Below are 18,105 nucleotides of genomic sequence, written 5' to 3'. Positions count from 1 at the left end.
GAAATTTGTGATGGTGTGACTGTGGTTTTTTTTCCATTTTCAGGGTTTTACACCTAAAATTTCTATGTTCTTTTGTGGTTGTTTTTTTATTATGCTTCTGATTTAAATTTATTGTTCTAGTTTTCTCAAATCCTATGATCCTATTCCGCTGTGACATTCAGAATTGTTTGGAGGATTCTCAACAGTGACTATTTTTGTAACATACACAAGTGATAACAATGGGAAAGAATTCATGCAATGTGAGGGAAACATGGTTGCTTTGGGTTGATTTGGAGCTGCGGGATCGTATGAAGGAATGGGAAGCGAATTCGAGCGTCTGTAGTTGGAAGGAGTAATACAACATATGGATGACTAAAATGATAGGCAACAAGAAGAATAGGATGAAGGGCGATTTTGGACATGAGAGGATCAATTTGAAGGATTTCAACCCGGAATGGGGAACCATGGTGGGTGGGACCTCGACATAAGGGTACACCCAATAACATCAGTGTCTTTTGTTATAGACACCTTCCGGTTAGAAGACGATCATGGAGATTATGGGAACGTGCGAGTTGATTATGGGGCACACTAGATATATGGAAAAATGAAAATCAAAATGGGTTGAGGAAGGGAAACCAACCTTTGCGTCATGGGGGGAATGAACTTCGGGCGAGAGAATTGTGGAGAAGACTCGCACATTAGGGAAATAAAGATGTCAATCTTTGAAGGAGAGGATGCATACAGTTAGGTCTATTGTGTAGAGATATATTTTGTTATTAATGAGTTGATAGAGGAATAGAAATTGATGGTGGTGACCATTCGTTTGGAAGGAAAGGCTCTAACATGGTATCAATAGGGAGAACAACATCAACCGATCAGATATTGTGAAGATTTCAAGGATCGATTGTTGGAGTGTTTCAGAACCACTCGAGAAGGGGAATTGCACGAGCAGTCTTGAGTGTTTCGGAACCACTCGAGAAGGGGAATTGCACGAGCAGTCTTTTGTTTTGGTTCTGGAAGGGTCTGTTATGGAGTATAAGGAGAATTTTAAGATGTTATCTGGTCGTTTGAGAGGGATGTCAGATAAAGTGTTAGATTGTAACTTCATGAAACAGTTAAAGACCGAGACTGGAGCATCACTTTGTCTGTTGAGACCTCCAGGATTGGGGGAACCTATGGAATTAGCACAACAGGTCAAAGATAAAAGTGCAATTGAACGAGCTAATAGGAGTAACACAAGTGGAGTGCCACACCGCAATGTTATAACCACGATGATACCAAAAACACAAACAGTGGGATTCCAGAAAGTAACTCTACGAGACAAGAATAACAGGTCATGATCAAGGGTGACATTCAAATGCCTTACAAAAAAAAGGAGATTTTGGTGAAGCGAGCCAAAATGTTATGCTTCTGATGTCATAAAAAGTTTGCCTTTGGACACCATTGCAAGGATCAGACCTTACAGGTTCTCAGTGTGTGATGAGGAGAGAAAGGAGGAAGCCTCTCACTTAGATGTGACAAAAGTCTCATTGAACTTGTTGGTGGGATTAATGTCGAACCAGACTATGAAACTCCGCTGCCAGATCGTGGAGATTTTAATAGACAGTGGGGCCATTTATGCTTTCATCTTTACTCTAGTAGTGAAGCAATTTGGGCTTAAAATGGGTGAAACAAGAAATTTTGGTGTCATGATGAGGATAGGACTGGTGGAAAAGAGCAGAGGAATTTGTAAGGGGGTGATTTTAACTTTGCAAGTCATTCGGGTGATGAAGGGTTTTCTTCCCCTTGAATTAGGGAACATTGATTGATATTGGGAATGAAATGGTTGCAATCCTTAGGGGAGACTAGGAAACTCCCGACAATGGAGTTCTAGAAGGAAGAGAAGATGGTGGTTTCGCTGTGACCCTAGTTTGTGCAAGACCTTAGTGACGCTCAAAACCATGGTTAGCGCAATACATGATGTAGGGTTGAGTTACTGTCGACGATAAAAAGTAGGGGGTGTGTTGCCCGTAGGAAGCTGCGATCGCCAGAATCGAAATCTCGTCGCTCGCTTCGGAAGGATGCTTTAATTTACATATAGATTTTAGTTTAGAAAAATATGAAATCAAACTGATCTCATAATTTTCAAGTTTAAATGGAAGAGCACTCTACCTCAAACTCCGTATTCATCCCAAGGGATAAACACAAAACTTGAGGATGAAACTCGATCAAATAAATTAAGAAATATATGACGTCCGTTTGGTCTACGAAATCGTTTTATTTGCAGACAAATTCTCCTATTTAATATGAAAAATTAAATAAATGGGTTCAAAAAAACTTCCTATAAGGGTAAGTCCATATAGTTAATTACATCTTAAATGACCGAAGTCACTTAAGAATACTCGATAAAAATCATGAAAAATTATCTTCAAGGACTTCAAAAGGATGAGACTTTTCAACGAAATCGGACAAAGAGGTGTGAGAGGGGAATGACTCAAATTTGAAACATTTATTGTAGAATCCAAAGAAGAAAGAACTAGGAGATATCGAAGATCCGAAGGATAACCTCGTTGACTTCTCAATCTAAAGAAAGAACTAGGAGATATCGCAGATCCGAAGGATAACCTCGTTGACTTCTCAATCTACCTTATGGTTTGACTTCAGTTTCGAGGAGAAATTATTAAATGTTTCATCCTACCAGTTTTATTAATTAGGGCTTACATTCATGTGAAACAATCACATAAATAGCCTGGAAGATGTGACGATTTAGGTTATGACAATTGACAACCTCTGAATCCTAAGATGATTTAGGGCTAGATCGTACAATAGATCTATACAAACGCCTAAAAAAAATATTGAGGATTTATGTTGCGCTAGGCGAACAACCTCGAAATCCTATGGATTGTTATTTTAATTTTTAGGAAAGGAATGGTTTAGCTGGGGAAGACATGTTCTGATGTTGAAGATAGTCGTGCTGTCCACCGCGCTAGTTTCAAGCTCCTTGTCGTGTCGAGTTTAAGTTTTCTACAGTGTCAGTTTATAATGTCAAATCCAGCGGCCTATGATTGTAGTTCTTCAGATATTTTATAGGAAACATGTTGAAGTTGTAGTGTATAACATAACAGTAGGATATGTAGCACAGGACAAACAGTAAGGTATGTAGTAAAGAAAGCAGTACAACATGCGGTGTAAATGAAAAATAAAAAGAATACAGTAGGTAGGTGATTTGCAAGAAAGTAACATGTTGTAAACATAAAACAAACCTGTATACCTGGGAGGTCTGCTGTTCCTTAGGTGTAATTGATGCAACAAGTACGACAACAAAGCTTGAGGAAACAAACTGAAATGCTTTATATAAACGAGAGCAAAGAAACGTCACCCAGAAAACTCGGGAAAGAACGGTAAATGCCCCTTACGAGGAAATCGACAAAGCGATAAATCGATGAAAATCTATGAAAATTGTAGAGAACACGGGAAAATCCCGAAAGAGGACCACAAGTGCTTTGTCCAAAGGTTTCGATAAAACATATGAAAAAAAAAAGTTGAACATATGAAAAAAAAGTTCAAAAAGAGGGGACTGCAAGCACTCGGGTAGGGCTATCTCAACTATATATTAGTACTCGAGGGTCGTTGAAGGCTACTCGGTCCCCCGGATGTATAAAACCCGCCACTCAACTATAAGGGTGTCCTATCGAACCTAAGTCAGGAGGGTACTCCTTAGCCCAATCAGATAATCAACCGGTGGACAACCAAATTTAAAATTTATATTTTTAGCATGCACATGTTTCAAACATGCAAAAACTGGGCTGTATCAATTTTGTTTGTAGCGAAAAAATGTATTTTTTGTTTTTGAAAAAAGTGTATCTATTCCTTTCAAATTTATTTTTATCAAATTTGAAAAGTAGTTGTCCACGAGTCGATCGCGCTGTCGGGCATAAGGCTACCAACAACCTAAGAAGGTTTGGGTCAACTCCCGCTAGTCTTCGATCGGTGAATGATATTGTCATCCTACAACTCATCGGGTTTCTGAATCGGATCCTGATGGGTTCCTGAATCGGATCGGGATGACTTAGGATGACATATCAATTCTGCTCTATCTCCAGTGTGTCTTTGTCATCACCGCCCTAAGCCCCAAAACAAAACCGACCTACTTGCGACCTTACTTGATGGTTTCACGTATAGCAAAAGGCTATACGCGAATACTTATGTATCAGACATAAGTATCAAAAACCGAACCAAGAAGCAAAGAAGAAAAAAACAAAAATGAGGTGAGATAGAAGAAAGACTAATTCACCTAAAATATCGAAAACAATGATGGATGAATCAGCTCTTAAAACTCGTGACGAAAAGACCTGAAAAATGAAAGCCCGAAGATCCTTGAATCAATCCGAAAGGGTATCATTTTCTCACATTTTCATAAGTCGATCAACCAAAGTCAAAATGACCTCCTAACGCTAGTATTCAAACCTCAAAGATATCTTTTATGAAATCAATTCGTCTCAACCAAGTAATCTCCCGAACTTCACAATTTAAATAAAAGAAAAGCGGAAATCTCCCGAACTTCACAATTTAAATAAAAGAAAAATAACCCTGGGACGGCGGCCAGTTATACTTCTAAAAATCATGTCAACATTAAAGCTATTCAATTCCAAACTTAATGAAAATCTCCTCGTATCAAATAAACATGAAATCCTCCGGCTAAAACCACATAAAAGCTCACGGCTGGGCTTCAATAAATAGATGAACAACAGCTAAGTCCCTCGGCCAAAGCAACCCATAAGAGAGGCAACCACTAAGACTCTCGGCTCAGGGCAACAAAGGGGCAACTGCTAAAGCCCACGAACCAAGACAACCTAAGGAACAACAAGTAAGGCTCACGGCTGAGGCAACCCTACTCAATTATATGAAGGTATTTGATATACATAAGAGAGTACAAGATATAACCCTCATTTTGGAATAACAGATTTGATCCATGAAGAATCATCCAAATCTTTCAAGCCCAACAAGACAGACTAGATCAAATTAAGCCATTTCCAATAGGTCTTACGGGTAAGGCCAAAAACGCATAACCAAGCTCCAACTAGCTCGCGGGTAGGAACTAGAAAAAGGGACACAAAACAGGCTCTCAACAAGCTCTCGGGTAATGGCCAGAACAAACGAAATCAAGTCCCTTCTCCAAACCACTTCTCGGGTAAGAGCCAAAGCAAGTAAATCCGAGCTCCAAGGAAAGCTAAAATCGAGCCATTCAAGGCCAAAGCAGGGTCAAAGCAAGCAAAACCGAGCCCACCTTCCAAACCAGCTCTCGGGTAAGGTCCAGAAAAGGCGAAGCCAAACCAAGCCAAACTCTCGAGCAGGGCCAAGTCTGAGGATGATACGCCCTGCACCAACTTTAAATCATTTGGGGATAAACCTGCACATATATTGGACTTGAGTGTGCCAACAACAAAAAGATCCCATGCAAAAAAAAAAAAAAAACCAAGGATTAGATCAGGCAAAACTGAGCCCAGCAAAGGCCAAAAACCGTGTTATTTGATGGCTAAAACAAATTCACCTCAACATGTGTTTCATATGAGAAGAATAACGTGAAGTAGAGAAGCATGCATAAACCTCAAATTTAACATTTCAAGGCCTTCAAAAATTCTTTTTTTCTCAACCAATACTTGAACAAGAAAGAGCAGTGATAAATTAAACACTAAGCCTTCAAAATAAGTTCCGAGGGACTTCCAAAATAAATCTTTTCATACTCTATATAGATTTCTATATAGATTTCGAACCACAGCCACATGTGTGAAACAAAGGAGGCAACCACAGCCACATGTGTGAAAGACCAAATAAACCTTTTAATGTCTTATGCTAGATAAGAATAAATGAAAATTTTCATGATACATATCCTAACATGCTTACAAGAGGAGCTAACATTGCCTCAAAGTTGTGTTTCAACCCTCCTAATTGCTTCCAATAGAAATATGCTACAATGAATATAAACATGCCATAGCTTCACTACTTTAAGCAAGTAATCAAGTCTAACTCCTAGAACATGCTCACATTTCCATTTCTAGATGTTTGAGTACCAAGTATTTCAAAAAAAAAAAGTGTTATATCACGCAGGCATACTGTATCGTCCACTGCACTAAACTAAGGGGCTCGGCAGAGAGAAAACCGAAGAAAGACAAGGCACAGAGGGGGGAGAAAGTACCTCCCTGAAGCAAAGAAAAACCACACAGAAATTTTCAAAGCATTCCTCCACTTCAATCCTTCTTTCAACAGTAAGAGGAAACCAACCCAAGTACAATAGGCTAAAGAAGTAAGCGAGAGAAGAAAATGACAGAGTTCCCCCGCACCAAACAGAGTATCATATAAACCAGAGAGAATGAGAGGGAATGATTAGGGGATCGCATACGGATCGAAGGATCGAGAGGAGCAGACGCCTCCATACGGGCGTGCGAGAGGCAGAGGATGAGATCCTCGCAGAGGTTGAGATACGATAAAGAATGGGTCACGGGATCGTTCTGCGTGCGCGAGGCGAGCACGGGAACGAGACTCCAACGACACGAAGGAGACACAAAGGAGCGGGCTAGGTGAAACCGAGCGAACTGTGGCTAGTGCAGAGGTCCACGAACGCGAGAGGAAGAAATGGGAGAGGGGAAAATGAAATTAGGTTAAGGATTTTTAATATAAGTTATTAATTATAATAATAATAATAATAATAAAATATTATTTATTATTATAATTAACACTTAAATATGTATTTTCCGAAAGACGCGCCGTCGCAATGAAACGAACGTCCTTCAAAGGCAAAATCGATGTTCCGGACGCATCGGCGCAGTCCATTTCGTCATTCGGAGTCGTCTGGGCAACCTCGTCGTCGATCGGGTCAAAAACGCGTCGCGATTCGAATTCTATCAAAATTTCGGTATGAGTTCAAGCAAACAGGACGGTGCAGAGGATGATGACGCCAAATCAACGAGTACAGTCAATCCTAAGGCCGACAGTACTATAGGAATACTCTAGCCTTACCTGCTAAGCAATAACGGTCAAAACTAGTATATGGAACATCAAGTCGAGCGAAGAAAAGTTCAGAATTGCTAACGGGGAGGGCTCCTTCACTAGTTTTTTAGGAGTGGTCGACAAAAATGTACTACGGCTAGATCCTAGTCTACTAAGGAGGAGAAAACTGCACCTCGACCGAAAGCGAGGTCAACAACTACTTAATTGAGTTGCATGACATGGAAGAGATACAAATTGTGTAATTATCAAAGATTCCGACACCGATCCAACAACTCTTACACTTTGCATAAAATTTTTAGTTACCACGTGGATTCACGCCTGTGAGGGAGCACGAGCATGCAAAAATTTCAAGACTAGGGGTTTTATCCCATAAATGTACATCCCTTTCGCTACCCCCAAGTATAAAAGGACGAGATTGAGAGATTGGTCCGAGAATGGAGGTTGAGATCATAGCTCAGTGTGAACCCTTTCTCTAGCCTACTCTTGTGGTAAAAAAAAAGACGTGAGTTGGCGTTTCTATGTAGATCATAGGGTAGTGAATAAGAAAACAATACCTTACAAATTTTCCATCCATGTGCTTGATGAGCCACTGGATGACTTGTTTGGGGCTGCGATATTCTCTGAGATTGATTTGAAGTCAGGATATGGATGTGGTCGACTGATGTGCATAGGTTCAAACTCATGAGGGTCGTTATGAATTTCTGGTTATGCCATTCGGGATCGCACGCTGGCTACATTTCAGATGAATAAGGTGTTTCAGCCTTTCCTTCGGTGTACAACTGTTTCTTGGAAGATCATATTGATCATTTGAATGTGTTGACGGTACTCGGTGAGCACCTGCTTCATGATAACTTAATGAAGTGTTCATTTGTCCAGTCAAAGGTGGAATACTTAGGACATGGGGTGTCGGCTGTAAATGTGTCAATGGAGCTATTGAAGGTGGCGGCTATGTTGAATTGGCCACTACCTTTGGCCTTGAAGGGGTTGAGACTATTTTTGGGACTTACGGGATATTATTTGAAGTTTGTGAAGTGTTACAATTTGATTGCATGTCTGTTGATAGATCAACTAAAGAAAGATAACTTCCAGTGAGGGGAAGCAGCGACCTAGGATTTTGAGAAGTTAAAGAAGACCCGATGGTACTTGATTTCAACCAACCATTCATTGTATATACAAATGCTTCAGGCTATGGGTTAGGCGCAATTCTCATGCAGCGCCAACGACCTCTCTTATTTCAGTCCAGTTTTGACAACGAGGGTCAGATTCAAGTCAGTTTAAGGGCGGGTGCTCATGACAACTGTGCTTGTCAGTCAGAAATGGCTTCCGTATTTGTTGGGAAGTTGTTTTAGAGTACACACGGATCAACACAATCTTAAATTTTTGTTAGAACAACAAATGGTGATTGAAAAACATCAATGATGGCTGTCTCAAATGTTGGGGCAATATCATCGAGGATTAGAGAATAAGGTCGTTGATGCCTTATCACAACATCTGGAGGAAACTCATTTGTTGGCATTGTCAATTCCTTTGGTTTTAGATTGGGATGTCTTAAGGAAAAATAATGAGGCAGATGAAGAATTGAACAAGATCCAGTCAGCTTCAGCGAATGGAGAGAACAACTATCCCTTTTATTTATTGAATGGCCAACAATTACTTTAACAGAGACACTATCTAATGCTCTGGATTCAAGGAAAGTACCGAAGTTAGTATATAAGTTTCATGGCAGCTCTCTTAGGGTCATTTGAGAGTGCTTAAAACATACTGGAGGATAGCGACAAAATTGTATTCGGTGGGAATAAGAAAAGATGTGGAGCACATGGTTTCAAGGTTTGATGTGTGGCAACGACACAAGTACATGGTTTTAACACCGGGGGGTTGCTGCAACCTCTAGCATTATCAGAGAAATTGTGAGGATGACGATGGATTTACTGAACGCTTATCTCAGTCATAAAGATTTACAATCATCTTGGTGGAGGTGAATTAGTTGAGCACGTACGCACACTTTATAGCTTAACACCATCCCTACACTGTTGTTTCTATCGCAGTGTTTTTTATAAGGGAGGTTGTTCGTTTGCATGGGATCTCCGAATCGATAGTGTCAGATCAGGATAAGGTCTTCTTGAGTCATTTCTGAAAGGAGCTGTTTAGAATGCAAGGAATTGTGTTAAAAAAAGTTATAGCATACCACCCACAAACTGATGGGCAGTCAGAAGTTGTTAATGGAAGCGTGGAGACCTATTTGTGATGATTTGTCTTCGATGCACCTAAGTAGTGGGTGAAATGACTATCTTGGCCAAAGTGTAGATACAACACATTATATTATACAACTTTTCAAACTATCCCTTTTAGAATCTTGTATGACTGTGATCCATCTCACTTGGTGAATTATAGACACAATATTATGTTGGTTTCATTGGTGGATAAGTACTTAAAAGAGAGGGACAATATGTAGGCAGAATTGAAGGGACATCTGTTGAAAGCACAACTTATGAAGAAGCGTGTCGATGGACATTGAAGGGATGTGCCATTTGCAATAGGAGATAGGGCTTATTTAAAATTTTGGCTTTATCGGCAGAATACATTGGTTAGACGCAAGAATGAGAAGCTTTACCCATGCTATGTTGGCCCTTATGCGTTCACAAAGCGCAATGGGGACGGGGCTTGTCATCTAAAATTGACACCTTTATCGACACTTCATCCAATTTTCCACGTATCGTAGCTGAGATGTGTTATTGGCGATAATGTGCCTTCTTCTTCACTTCCCCCTACCTTGACAGAGGATATGCAAGTTCTTTTGGAGCCACTGGAGCTAAATGAGGTGTGCCAAGAATCAACAGGGGGGAATAAGTGTTGATTAATTGAAAAGGGATATCAGATTATGACACCATGTGAGAGTCATACGACTTGATCCAACAACGGTCTCCTCTTTTTCACCTTAAGGTTAATGTATCTTATTGGGAGGGGAGCAATGTTTGATCGTCACAAAAGGCGCTTTCCGCCACATCGAGCCTGCCAATTAAATTGAAGACTTATTTTAGGCTCAAGGCTAAAATGACACTTTAGTCATTTATTATTATTATTATTTGATATAAATATGTTTATTATGTTTAGGATTGGGCATGTTTGTTATTATTATTCAGAGTCTTAGGAGTTAGGATTTGGTAGAGCTCACCTATCTCTTGAATTGTAGGTGGTTATCTTTGTGTCTTCGGAATTGTAATTGGTGATTTGCTTTCAGTGTAATAAAAGTATATTATATCTGTTCTAATTCCTATCACATGGGATATAGTCTCTTTGGTAAAAAATTAGGGCTTTGGATATGAGATGATCATGATAATTGTGTGTGGGACAAATAGAAAAAATGAGGCTTCAGGGGTAATATAAAATTATCATGTCCAGTTTGTTTGAAGGAAATGAATTTACTTTTATTATTACCATTATGTTATGCATGTTAAATAAAACAAGTAGCTTGGTACAATTTGACATTTTGCTTCCAAAATACAATGCAGAATGTAAACTGCCTAGTTTTACCATTTTGCCGAACTTTTTCTTAGTGTCTTCGGAATTGTAATTGTTGATTTGCTTTCAGTGGAATAAAAGTATATTATATCTGCCCTAATTCCTATCACATTGGTTATAGTGTCTTTGGTCAGAAATTAGGGCTTTGGATATGAGATGATCATGATAATTGTGCGCGGGACAAATAGAAAAAATGTGGCTTCAAGGGTAATATAAAATTATCATGTCCAGTTTGTGTGAAGGAAATGAGTTTATTTTTATTATTACCATTGTGTTATGCATGTTAAATTAAGCGAGTAGCATGGTACAATTTGACACTTTGCTTCCAAAATACAATGCAGAATGTGAACTGCCTAGTTTTAGCATTTTGGCGGACTTTTTCTTAGTAAGACTTGTTCAGTTATTGCTATTATCATTTCACGACTTGTTTAATGAATATTTCTATTTTTGCTAAAAAAATTTCCTTTGAATGCAGGGCGACCTTCGTGCCTTCTTAAAAAGAAAAGGGGCCTTAAAACCGTTATTGGCTGTAACTTTTGGACTGGATATTGCAAGGTTTAGTAACTTTTCTATGCTTACTTAGTTGGAAGGTTTGCCGCAGCCACTTCCACATAAAAACGTGAATGAATCTTCCAATATTGCACCTATTAATTTTGACATAAATTGGAATGCTTAGAATGCATTTTTATATGAATTGTTGCTGTTATCTGTTTTTCTCAGGGGAATGAATTACTTGCATGAACATAAACCCGAAGCAATCATCCACCGTGACCTAGAGCCTTCGTAAGATTACCAGTGCATCTTTTTTGCTTTTCTTGTCTGGTTCACCATATTCTTCTATCTATTTACTTGAATATTCTAAAGATAAAGTTTTTTCTACACTCATTGCAAGAATACAGAAATATATTGCGGGATGATTCAGGACTACTGAAGGTTGCAGACTTTGGCCTAAGCAAGTTGCTGGACATGACGAAATCTATCAGAGAGGACAGACCACTGGTTTGTGAAGACAATGGCTGTGAGTTGTTGCAGCTGATCTGGTTTTACCCTCTCAAAATGTTAATAACTGTATTTTATCATCTAAATTATGTGGGCCTTGTTTGGAAATGCTTCAGATGCATTTTTTTAAATAAAACTGACAAATCACCATTGTTTAAAGGAATGCTTGAGTAACTTGGATAGAAGTTGTTCATAATAATTTCTAAAGAATAATTTTAACACTCCGAAAACATTTAACAGTAACAAATTAAAAATGATGATTCCTAAATCTAATCTTAAATTATAGTAGTGCTAATGATGGTGATAGTGGGCACAAATGTATTAGGAAATGTGTGACAAAAAGTGCTAACTTGGACATTTACGTCCTCCAGGCCTGATGACTAAATAGATTTCACAAGAATGAAAGAGAATTGATTTGGTATTTCAAATATTTTATGTAATACTTTTGCAATATTTGGAGAGATTCTAACAAGAAACCTAGGAAATTTTGGAATAATAGTTATAACAGTCCATAGATTGATGAGTAGATAGAATAATATTTGTAAAATAAGCTGTAGAGATCCACAAATCAATGAGGTGATTGTGAAAGAAGAAGGAATATGGCACGCTTCTTGGTAAATATTGGTCCAAACTGGCGAAAGTTTTGAATGTGTGAGAAACTACTTTGTAGCCGGATATATGGATGTCATCTATTTGAAGTTTGCCTGATAATTTTTGGAAACTGCTCCTGTTATCTTTTGGTGAGAACCTTAATAAGTTGTTCTCTTATGATTACGAAGAGAGTACAGATTAGACCACTATCAAGTTTCTTCTTTATCGGGTGGCCATCAACTTCATTATGTATTGTATGTTCACGTTGCACGGGATTATATGCATTATTGATGGTTGACTTCTTATCAAGCTAGAACTTTATAGGATATTTTCATTCAACATTTAAGTTTTTCAAGATGTTTTAGCCATAGCATAATCCATTGAGTTTTAGTGCCATTAATATAATTTTAACTTTTTTGATTGATCTTGCTATCACATGTTTGCTTTTACTTATCCAATTCATGTGGTTGTCTTATAACGATGTCCAGTATTCTAAAGTTAGCTTCTTGTCAACCAAAGAATCCACAAAATCGACATCTATGTATGCTTCATGATTAAAATTCTCCTTTTTTTTTAATGGAATTGTTTTGTCCAAGCTTTACAGGCTGTACGGGGTGTTTCTTAGGATTATATAAACTGATTCATCACACTACTAATGTAATGTAGGCAATGTTAGGTCAAATATTTGATATGTAAATGATCATTTATTTATTTAGTTATTTTTTGTTGAAAGCAGGTTTTCTATATATATATGACAATTCCACATGTTATTTATTTATTTACATTAAACATAAAAACATGCCCATGTGTTTTCCTAATTACAATTATACTGTGTCACCGTCTCCTTTTCATCTAATGTTTGTTCTGTCCCATTTTCATGTTTGTGCTTCATGTTAATATTTTACCATCCTAAACTTGATATTAACAATTGTGGAAAGTGTTCTAAATATTTTTTTATAATGTAAAATTCCTCTTCAATCAAGTTCTTCAAATGGAGCTAACTATTGTCACAATGTTAATGTCGAGAATTCCTGTTTAATTATGATGTCCATCCCTGGAAAACATTTGGGAACATGGACTAATGGATGATATTAACTATGTAGTTTCTGGAAAATAGTGATGTTCTGATTTTTTAACTTTTTGAGAGAGAAGATCGACGCCCATGGTTTAGATGCTGTTATTAAAACGCTTGTTAACTTGTTTTCTATTTCCTCTAGAAGCTCCATTGCAGAATGCAGATAAAATAATATTTATTCTTTTTTGTTGGAGAACTATTTTGTTTCAGATTGGTTGCTGTTTTGAATCAACGTAATTTTAGTTCTATAAGCATTTAAATTACGCTGCTAGTAGTAACCATTGAATTTGCAGTTTATGTTTTTGTAATGCTGTTTTTTTTATTGAACAGGCAGGTATGTAGCTCCAGAAGTATTTCGAAATGAAGAATATGACACAACAGTGGATGTATTTTCTTTTGCTTTGATTCTTCAAGAGGTGCATTGCATTGAATTTCAATTTCATGTTCTTCAGTTGAAATCAGAGAGAGAAACTATTCCTCTTACTAGCTCTCATACCTCTAAATGTGTTCTTCATAACTTGTGAACTGATTGCCCCCTTCACTTTAACCATGAATGGATTGCTCTTTTTTTCCCCCTAGCTTAATCTTAGTGATAAGGATGCTGATTTCGCTATTTTAATTTTCTAAAGGTTGGTTTGAAGTTTTTATGATTTGATTTTTGTTATCATGAAATTCGTACAATCAAGAGAAGTTAATTGTTCGGTTTGCACAATTGATGGTGAAGAATATCTCAATACCATAAAAATGTCCTAATGTAGTCGTTATTATTCTGTTTGACATATTTCATCAATGGTTGTAAGCATCTATCTCTGTAGAATTCTTCTGAATATAATTTAGATATGAATCAAGATGACTAAAAATATTGTTTGAAATTTCTAGATGTCAACTTTAAGGAATTGCTCAATTGTCAGCATTATAAACCAGTATCTTTAATTCATCTAGTATCATCTCTGTAAGTTTGAAATTTTTGTTACTTGAGCTGGGCTAATCTATGAATATTACTATTGTGACGATTTGAGCTCTACAGATGAGGTATTAGTTTCTGTCCATGATTAGCATGACATTAAGTGTTTGAAATTATGTCTGTGCAAGAGTCAGTGCGATCTACAGTAATGGATGACACTTGAAAAAAAGAGCTAGATTCTGTGCTACTTTTAGAGATTATTGTTGATTTTGAGAGATATAAGGTGACTACAAAATGACTTGCAATTGGTTTTATTGCTTTCTTCTTTAATATGAGCTTAAATGATTGAGTTCAGTTTTGCTTCCGCTATATAAATACACTACCAAGAGGTCATTTCACGTATAATAAATTAGGGACAATTCTTAGTTGTGAGCACTTGCAATAGTGCACATTACGGTAACATAATTATGATTAACTGCTTAGTAATGTGTCTATGCAACGCTTTGTCATATCATCATCATCTTCCTTAGGATTGTGCTCCTAACTTCTCGGGGGAAGTTTCAAGACAGTTTTTTTCCATTCATTCATGTTAATTGTTGAATTTAGTTTGCACAAAATTATTGTGCATCTTTCGGCTCAACTGACCCCCACAAGTGTAACATAAGTGTTACGTAAGCGGATGATTTAATCAGACTCAATTTTCACCGACACCCTTCCTGATGTGTACCAATCAGGATCGATTGAATGGAGAATGAGTCCTACCTAATCGTCATGAACAAATTCATACATTTCATTTTATTAAATATTCATTGATATTAAACATAAATCAAGAGGCATGTATAAATATATCTATAATAAGATATGTTGTTTCTATAACACTTAAATACGAAATCAACATATCTAAGAATCTACTATCATCACCCAAAATTTTACATTCAAAAGCTATAAAAAAATGACAAGTCACCTGGCTTACGATCCACTTGCTTCTTACTCCTTCCAGAATTGTAATATTATAGTAACTGAGAAGTTACACACTCAGTGAGATAAATAATGTTAAAATAAGTTTCAAACATGTAAGAAGAAAAATAATATGTATGTTGGTCAGTGGCTAACACGAGTAACATGCTTTGATAATCTATATTAACAACTAAACATTTGATTTGATAATCAAATAGAAAAAAAAAATGCTTATAAACGATGTAAGGAATAGCTTTCATAAATAAACTTAATTATCATTGATAAGTCATTCAAGTCACTATAATGTGCAAAGTTATATATGGATTTGCTTCACTTCTATCTTTTTTTTTATTCTCAATCTTCTCTATTTTAATTAAGTTGTATTATATTTGTGTAGATTTTTACTAGTTTCATTTCATTCTATTGGGTCTGTCACTCAGCTCGTTGGTCATAATAATCATTGATAAAAGTTGGTCATCCCAATGCTGTATTTCTCAATGGCCCCACAATACTGATGGGTCCTCTTCAACTTTAATATTAAGAATTTGATCATTTCTCTATTAAGGCTCATCTTATCTTGGGCATTTCATCAGTATAATTGTCTATTTATCACAACATACCTGATATTTTTTCGATCTAACATTATCAGTTATAATTATTTTCATATTCATTAATTATTAACCTGGCTGTATTTGCAAAAAATCACTTTATTAATATGAGCAATAATATAAAGTAACAGGTAATAATCAACAATTTATGCTTAATAACTATGCTCAATATGAAAGAATTTTTAAATGCATGCGTAAAAAATAAAATTACTAATAAGCAGTAATGAGCATTAGTCATATAGAGTATATTTGATTCTTAATTTAACAATATTTCATTTGGGCTGATCAGCCTTGCATTGAATTTTTTTTCCTACACATCTCGAGCTTGCCTCCTTGCGTTAGTAGTCTAGAAATAACAACTTCATTAAAATTTGAAATTCTTAAAATTTAATCTCAATTTTACACGAATTTCTCCTCAGTTAATTGTTTTACTAGGACTTGACTTCTCCTCATACAAGCTTTTTCTTCATTCTTCCGTATATATTGGCTTTCTCTCCAAATTGCCTACTCGAGAGCTGTAATTCAGGAAAAACAGAGAGTGAAAAGGGTTTCCTCATATTTCCAAGCTTCCAAAGTGTTTCTAATTACTGCAATTTTCCTCCAAAATTCTGACAGCTAATACCTGCTGTAACTACAGATTTGGTCAGTTGCAATTCAAAGCAAATTTAGGAGGTTTATTTGGTTTAGTTTAATTTAATAGGTGTGTGTGTACATAACACGCGCGCGCGCACACACTCACACACATATATATACTTATTTATTAGAAGTTATATTAGGAAAAAAAATTTTCCTGTTAGAAATTATAAGGATTTGATTTATTTTTTTTTCTTATTTTAGGCTTTCCTATTTTATGTTGTTTCGTTATAAGGATTTGATTTATTTTTTTTTCTTATTTTTGGCTTTCCTATTTTATGTTGTTTCTTTTATCTACAAGCAATTATTATAAATTGATTAATTGGAGATATTGGTGTTATACCTTTCATTTGATATTATTTCTTTTTTCTTGTCTTTTCTATTCTAGAATTTATGTATGGATATTTATACCCCTTTTTCATATCAATAATACAATTCCGCTAAATTTTGAAAATCAACATGATATAAAAGCCTTGAAAAAAACTCTAGAGTTGTCTACCGTTGAAAATTTTTTTACCTTGCAGCCGACAATCTTTGTCATGTTGCAGGCCTTTTCTCCGCCTTCTCTTTTCAGTTTTTCGCCGAAAACTTTTTCTCCCTGCAGGCCCCGCCGCCAGAATTTCCTTCTGCAGCCCTTTCCACTGCCGGAGTTCCCTCTTGCTGGCCCTATACCTCGAAAACTTCATTTCCGGGCAGACCCTAGCTGTCGGAACTCCTTCCTGCAAGAACTACCTTCAGGAACTCTCTCCGTGTAGTTCCGGAGCAGCCAAAAATCCTCTCTACTGCAAGGGTGAACTTCTTGGTGGGTGTGATATTTTAGTTTCCATTCATGAAAGTTGAGAATTGATGGTGTTTAGAGATCATTGAATTCCTCTTATTTCAAAGCACAACTTGCCATCTCCTGGAGCTCAAGGATTTGGGAGGGGTGGGATAGCTGGCTCCACAACTCTCAATGCTGCATTAGCATCTCGACTGGGAACTCTCATAAACTCGAGTTATGTTGTGTTTTTCATAAAAAAGAAACCTGAAGAGCTTAAGTGTGTTTTTAGTAGCAAGGTTGTTGATCCACTCAAGCAGGAGAAGGTTGATTTTCAGAGATTTGATGTGCTTTCTGATGATGAAGTTAGGCATGTGTTCTTTCTTTTTATTTTTTTTCTTGCAGGCCATACTCTGCAGCTTTCTGTATAAGTGCTCTTTCTTTTTATCTGCAGGTCATACCCTACAGCTTTCCCTGCATGTGTTCTTCTTTTTTTGCTGCAAGATCATGCCCTATAGTTTTCCCTACAGGTCATACTCTGCAGGTGTTTTCCTTTTTACCTGCAGGACCATACCCTGTAACTTTCCCTGCAGGTGTTATTTCTTTTGCCTGTGCTTTCCCTAGAGGTGTTTTTTCCCTTTTAACTGCAAGCTATACCCCACAAATTTCCCTGTAGATATTCTTTTTTTTCCGGCAGGTCATACCCAGCAGCATTCCCTGCAAGTGTTCTTCATTTTACATATAGGACCATACCCTGCAGCTTTCCCTGTTCTTTTTTACTTGCAAGCAATTCCCTACAACTTTCCTTGCACGTGTTCTTTCTTTTCCCTGCAGCTACTTTTCCTGTAGGTTATTTGCTTCCCTGCAAACTTCCCTACAACATTATTTGTAGAAGTTTTCGGCCTACCTACAAATTTTGCAGAAACTACAGTCATAGACGATTACAGTCAACTAAAAATATCTCTAAATGCTCTTGGGGTTGATTATCAAGTGCGACATGAATACTTTAAGTTCTACCTCACAAAGAATCTTCCTCGTCTGATATTTCGAATCCAAGTTGAACATGTTTTTCAATCATGTTTCAACTTGAGAAAGC

At 36.9% G+C, this 18,105-nt stretch overlaps 1 protein-coding gene across 2 annotated transcripts in view; it reads left to right on the top strand.

The window, feature by feature from the left end:
* Positions 1-18,105, top strand: part of LOC110025253 (serine/threonine-protein kinase STY8-like) — a 35,751-nt gene that overhangs the window by 9,149 nt on the left and 8,497 nt on the right. Inside the window, exons 6-9 of one of the 2 annotated variants that reach the window (XM_020725622.1) lie at positions 10,961-11,040; positions 11,206-11,268; positions 11,385-11,503; positions 13,481-13,536. In XM_020725622.1, coding sequence (XP_020581281.1) covers positions 10,961-11,040; positions 11,206-11,268; positions 11,385-11,503; positions 13,481-13,536 — 318 coding nt within the window. Of the gene's footprint in view, positions 1-10,960; positions 11,041-11,205; positions 11,269-11,384; positions 11,504-13,480; positions 13,567-18,105 lie in introns of both variants that reach the window. The other variant, XM_020725621.1, reaches the window with a different exon arrangement.

The sequence above is a fragment of the Phalaenopsis equestris genome, unplaced genomic scaffold (genome assembly GCF_001263595.1).
Source record: "Phalaenopsis equestris unplaced genomic scaffold, ASM126359v1 Scaffold000297, whole genome shotgun sequence".
Lineage (NCBI taxonomy): Eukaryota > Viridiplantae > Streptophyta > Magnoliopsida > Asparagales > Orchidaceae > Phalaenopsis > Phalaenopsis equestris.
The sequence above is the reverse complement of the archived record's forward strand: the minus strand, read 5'-3'. Positions and strand labels throughout refer to the sequence as shown.